Source organism: Salvia hispanica, chromosome 3, assembly GCF_023119035.1.
Source record: "Salvia hispanica cultivar TCC Black 2014 chromosome 3, UniMelb_Shisp_WGS_1.0, whole genome shotgun sequence".
Lineage (NCBI taxonomy): Eukaryota > Viridiplantae > Streptophyta > Magnoliopsida > Lamiales > Lamiaceae > Salvia > Salvia hispanica.
The window spans coordinates 53,923,946-53,929,420 of NC_062967.1; the positions used below are offsets into that span (position 1 = coordinate 53,923,946).

The 5,475-nt window shown below is 36.9% G+C and overlaps 1 protein-coding gene across 1 annotated transcript; it reads right to left on the reverse strand.

Annotated features, from left to right (window-relative positions):
- Nucleotides 1–1,599: 1,599 nt before the first annotated feature.
- Nucleotides 1,600–5,028, reverse strand: LOC125210517 (transmembrane 9 superfamily member 3-like). Its single transcript, XM_048110061.1, has 8 exons — nt 4,871–5,028; nt 4,458–4,498; nt 3,792–4,377; nt 3,567–3,704; nt 3,300–3,456; nt 2,289–2,773; nt 1,941–2,197; nt 1,600–1,855 (listed from the first exon to the last, which is right to left on the reverse strand). The coding sequence occupies exons 1-7, from the start codon at nt 5,026–5,028 to the stop codon at nt 1,978–1,980; spliced, it is 1,785 nt and encodes a 594-aa protein (XP_047966018.1). The 3' UTR covers nt 1,600–1,855; nt 1,941–1,977.
- Between the last annotated feature and the right edge of the window lie 447 nt (nt 5,029–5,475).

Consider the following 5,475-nt stretch of genomic DNA (forward strand, 5'->3'; position numbering starts at 1 on the left):
AGTGATATGATCCCTACAATAGTAAAATACAATAAAAAAGCAACATAGAGATAAAAATAAATTGCAATAGATTATTGAGATAAAATGGAAAAAAATTCTGATGCAAAGTGGATAAAGTTATACTCCATCCGTTCAATAGTAATAGAGTCATTTTGTCATTTTGATATGTTCCATAGTAATAGAGTCTGCACCGAAAGGAAACGAACATTGGCCTAAAGGTAGGAATGGCATGCACTCAACCACCAGATCACTAGCCTATTTAGTTGGACCATTTCTCATTTACTCAATTTTGGACTCAAATATAGATATACCAAAACATTGAGGGAGAGAGAAGAAAGAGAGCGCAAAGATGCTTCCGATTGGAATTGAGAGAGAAAAAGCAATCATGTTTTCGATTGATCAGTTCAAACCGACCGCGGAGCAGCTAAACGCAAAGACGTTTTCCGATTAGAATTGAGTTCAAGCCGAGCGGGGAACGACTGATCGAAGACTTTCCGTGGGTGAAGGGAGAGAAGTGTAAGCCATATCTCAACTTTAACGATTTCGATAATGAAATCTAATTCTAGATTTGAATAAATTCAACATAAAATCATCAACCTCCATCCATGCTTTCTTTATTTTGATGTAGAGATTGGAATCCACCATTTGATGTTTAAGCTCTTCTCGCCGTACATCTGCTTCTCGACGATGCCTTCCCATCCGAGCTTCTCTCCCTTCGCCCACGGCAACAGGAAGTCTTCGATCAGTTGTTTCACACTCGGCTTGAACTCAATTCCAATCGGAAACGTCTTTGCGTTTAGCTGCTCCGCGGTTGGTTTGAACTGATCAATCGGAAATATGATTGCTTTTTCTCTCTCAATTCCAATCAGAAACATGATCATGTTTTACACGTTTAATTATATAGTCAATTATGTGTTAGTTTTAATTTATTTAAACTATAGAATCCGTTGCTTTCGCGCGTAATCACTTGATTTTTGGATAATTAATTTCCTTTTGTTTTGGATTCTAGTAGTATTTTTCGTTATTTGGATAAGATTATAATATGAATACACTTAATTTTTATCTGTATTTACTTGTTTATTCAAAATATAGAATCTATGTACATCTTATCTTAACTATTTATGGTATCTTTGTTCTTTTCATGTGTTTCAACCTAAATCCCCCGTTATTTGGATAACAATCTTCCTAGTTAATTATAGTTAGGGGCGCGGGTACTTGTACCCGAATTTAGCCAAATATGTTGTCCCAATACCCACTCCGCAACGTATCGAGATTACCCGTGTCGGATATCCCGCACCCGACCCACCCTGCAACTGCTTTGGTTGTACTAGTCTTATTACAATTAAGAGAAAAAAATTTCAAAATAAAAATTTTCAGATCAAAATAAAAATAATTTGTATTTTTAAAAGACGAGGTAGAAAAAAATTGCATAACAATTGCACTCCACAGCAAGTGAACTCCAGTTAGACTTTTTTAAATAAAATGAACACACTAAAACTGAACTGGACTATCCCAAAAGAAAAAAAAAAAAAAAAAAAAAAAAAAAAAAAAAAAAAAAAAAAAAAAAAAAAAGAGATTTGGATGAAGTGCACCAGTAAATAATAGACAGAAGAAATCAACATAAATGTTCACATCTCATATTCCATCTGATACAAAATTTTCAACAAAAAATAAAAATAAAAATAGTACTACATGCAATAGCAAAAGACCTATACTAGTGAGTTTATTAGCCCTACTTAAACTACTTTCCGCTCATAAAGTGTTTCAACAATGGCCACTCTACCTCTGGATGCAGCCATTCACTCAAGGATGATATCAATATGATACACCACCATTTTCCCCACCCAAAATACTCCTGTACATGGATTACACAGTTCCTTTTTCAAATTAACTCCAATATGCTTATATTAGAAAGATTTACCCATATGTAGGGAACATACCTGCAGAACTTGGATGCTTTCCAGTAAAAGGAAAGTATCATTCACACTTAATTGAGCGATATATGTGGCGCACAAAGAACAAAGAAGCACGGAAACCGACTGCTCCAAGCATTAGGAAGAAAGCATAGCATATGCAGGCCATGTACCCGAAGAAAAATGAGGTCTGCATGAAGCCCGACATATCCGACCGTGCATAATAGTAATACAGGCAGTAGCCATAAATAAACAAGCCGGTAGATCCACCACATAGGAAGGACCTGGTTCGTAGAAAAGGAAAATCAGGTGTTGAGTGATAAAGTCAAGGCGAGATACTAATAACAAGACAATGTTCACAGCATGCTAACATACCTCCACCACCATTCATGATCTTCAGCCGCAAGTTGGAAATATGTCAAGGCAACTGTGATAAATGCAGTGACAATCAGGAGGATAATGAAGACTATGAACAGAATACTGTAAATGGTGTAGATCCTGTGGCCCCAGACACTAGCGAATATGTAGTAAAGTTCAATATAGATGGCACTGAAAGGCAAAAATCCAGCCATAGCCATTTGTGGCAATGTTGCACGGTACCAAGGCAAAGGTGGAATTTCTCTAGGATATTTTGTTGTACGGACTGGAGCTTGGAACTCTGCCTTGCTATTCTTTCCTGCAATCCCTCCCAAAACTAATAAAGGTGATGTCACAAGAGCCCATATCAGAAATATCACCACGATGGTGCCAAAAGGAAGAGCTGCAGTAGCATGGTAAGCAATGGCCACCGTGTTGAGGAAGCAAAATGTGAGAAACAACGGCCCGCAGAAAAGAGCTCCAGTCAATAACAAATTCCTTACCTGTTAACAAGATAAAGCACTAAAAATAAGAAGCATGTTGGAGAGAAACATGCACTACACAGTACACACAAAATATAGGAAACAAGACTGATGCTTAATATTAACCAAGATAGAACCAAAGGAGAAAAAAATATACATAACTCATTTTCAATTTTCAGACTAAAGATCCTGGACTTACCTGAATGCTCAATAAAATTTTCACATGTTACCGGTAATGAAATTGAAAACCAAAGTCAGCTCAGTCTTTCATTTGGATTACATTTTAGTTCATGCCACTCATCTATGGGGTATATTCATAAATTATAACGATAGTCAGTGCATGAAACTCCGGTCAATATGTTATATCAGGTAGGGAAAAGGCAGGAGAAGACAGTAAGAAATATCAGGTTTGTTGATGAACAAGATTCTCCACAGGTAAGTATACATAAAATATATCAACAGAAAACGAAGCAGAACACAAAGAACATCAATGTACATGAAATTAAATATGAAACGCGAGCATGGTGCTTGGACTGAATTTACTAACCCAATTTGTTCCTTCTAGCTGGCAATAAAAGGAAGCTGCTGTATAGCCTGCAATACCAGATGTAAGGGCATATATGACCACAAGTGCAGTGAAAAGAGCTCCTCGGTTGTAGGGATAAAATACACCAACAAGAGCAAGTAAGAATATAAAGGTGGCCCTGGAGATGAGAAAATTCAATCGTTAACCGCTTTCCATTATTTAAAGTCAATAATTAACACTTCCCTAAACATAAAAATAACTTCAAAAAATAGAAGATGACATCCTTACAGGGTAAATAGCTGTGTGCCACTTCCAAGACAAGCAGCAAACAATGACTTGTATTTTGGGAACCTAAAAACATCACCATGGATGTATTTCCAACCAGTTTCTTCTTGGTCGTCTGCTGCCTCCTCATCATGGGCATATCTTTTTTAGCAAAACAAGAAAAGTGTTAGTAGAGATCACACATAATTTATCTGCTCCTAAATGCAGAAGAATGTGAGAAGGCCTTACTTAACAAAATCATTCTTGAGCACTCGCATCAAGATAGTAGCAAGGAATCCAGTTAGAAGGAGAACAGTCACACAAGAATTGATAATTGAAAACCAGTGGATCTCTAAGTGGCGAGGAAGTGAAGAAGATTTAGAGTACTTTTCCATCCTCTTCTCAAAAGGCACGTGAGTTTCCTTCCATTTGGCTGAGTACATGAATTCAACATCCACTTCTTTGTCTTCAGTAAGATCCACAAGTGCACTAGGGTCGGTGCGTGCGTTGATCTCAATCACGCGATCCTTGTTATAAAATATTTCAAAGTGGAGATGCTTAAACAGGTAATATTTGTACTCGCTAGGATCGCCTTTTCCTTCCTTGTCAACCTTTCCCAGGAAACCCCAAATGGGCAAGTCATCATAGTACATTTGAAAATAATAGTCCTTTGCCACGGCTCTTCGAAACTCAGCAACATCTTTCTTTGAAAGTTTCTTCTTACAAATGACTTCAGACTCTCTGTCGACCAAAAAGTCAAGCTTGTACGGAGCACTGACCAAACGATCTCCATTTAAAACTTCACCGAGAGCTTCACTTTTATCTTTCAATTCACCTGTTGGCACAAATGCTAGGATGAGCGAGGGAGAGGAAAAACAAAAGTTAATACATAAGAGTAATACTATGAATCAATACCTGTAGAGCAGAACGGGAGATCAAAGTAGCGGTATGTTTCACTGTCAATCAGAACATACAATAGAATATCAGCATTGCTAGATGATGAAATGAACAGAGCAACAGATTGCATCACAGAATCACAATCAGGAAACCAAAGTTCATCAAAGCTTCATGATAACACAATAACACAACCATCAACTGCAAAATCAAAGTCAAAACCCCACACTCTCCAATTTTAAGTTCCTTAAAAACCAAACTAAGTATCGTAAATTCCACACGCCGATTAGCATAATCTGGAGCTAGTAAATCCTAAATCGTCCACGACTATGACAACACCGACAGTACATAAAAATCCCCAAATACAAATAAACATTATTCGAGTAATTAAACAAAAGAAGAAGAAGAAGAAGAAGATATGATTGCAAAAAGACCTCGGATTATGAAATGGCCCCACTTTGTTGGCATACAGCGGCACCGGATCTCCGACTTTGTACTTGTGATCGGAGCCATCCGACCAAACGGCGGGGAACGCGCGCGTGGGCTCAAAACAAGTTAACGAACTGTCAATTTCTCTTTTAAGCACGATCATTTCTCTCCATTTATATTGAACAAATATCTTACTTCCAATTAATATTAATAATACTAATAAGAGTGGAAAACTAGTACTTCCTCCGTCTGTCTCTGAATAGGAGTCTCATTTTTCTATCTTAATCTATCTATGAATAGGAGTACATTTTTACCATAAATAGTAATAGGATCTCATTTTTTACTAACTCATTTCACTAATATTTCATTTAATATACCTGCAGTGGAGGATGCAAGAATTTATTTTGGCAAGGGCTCCACATCCACAGTTCATTCATTCAGATATAAAGTCTCGCCCCGTAAGTGGAAAAAGTAAGTATAGTATGAGTCTTACTTTTATATCTTAAGTTTATAATGAAATATGAATGTAGTGATTTAGAAAAGTGACGGATTGACTTATCCTAAAAAAGCGAATCAGGCTTTAAGTTGTGGACATTAAAAAGACAAAATG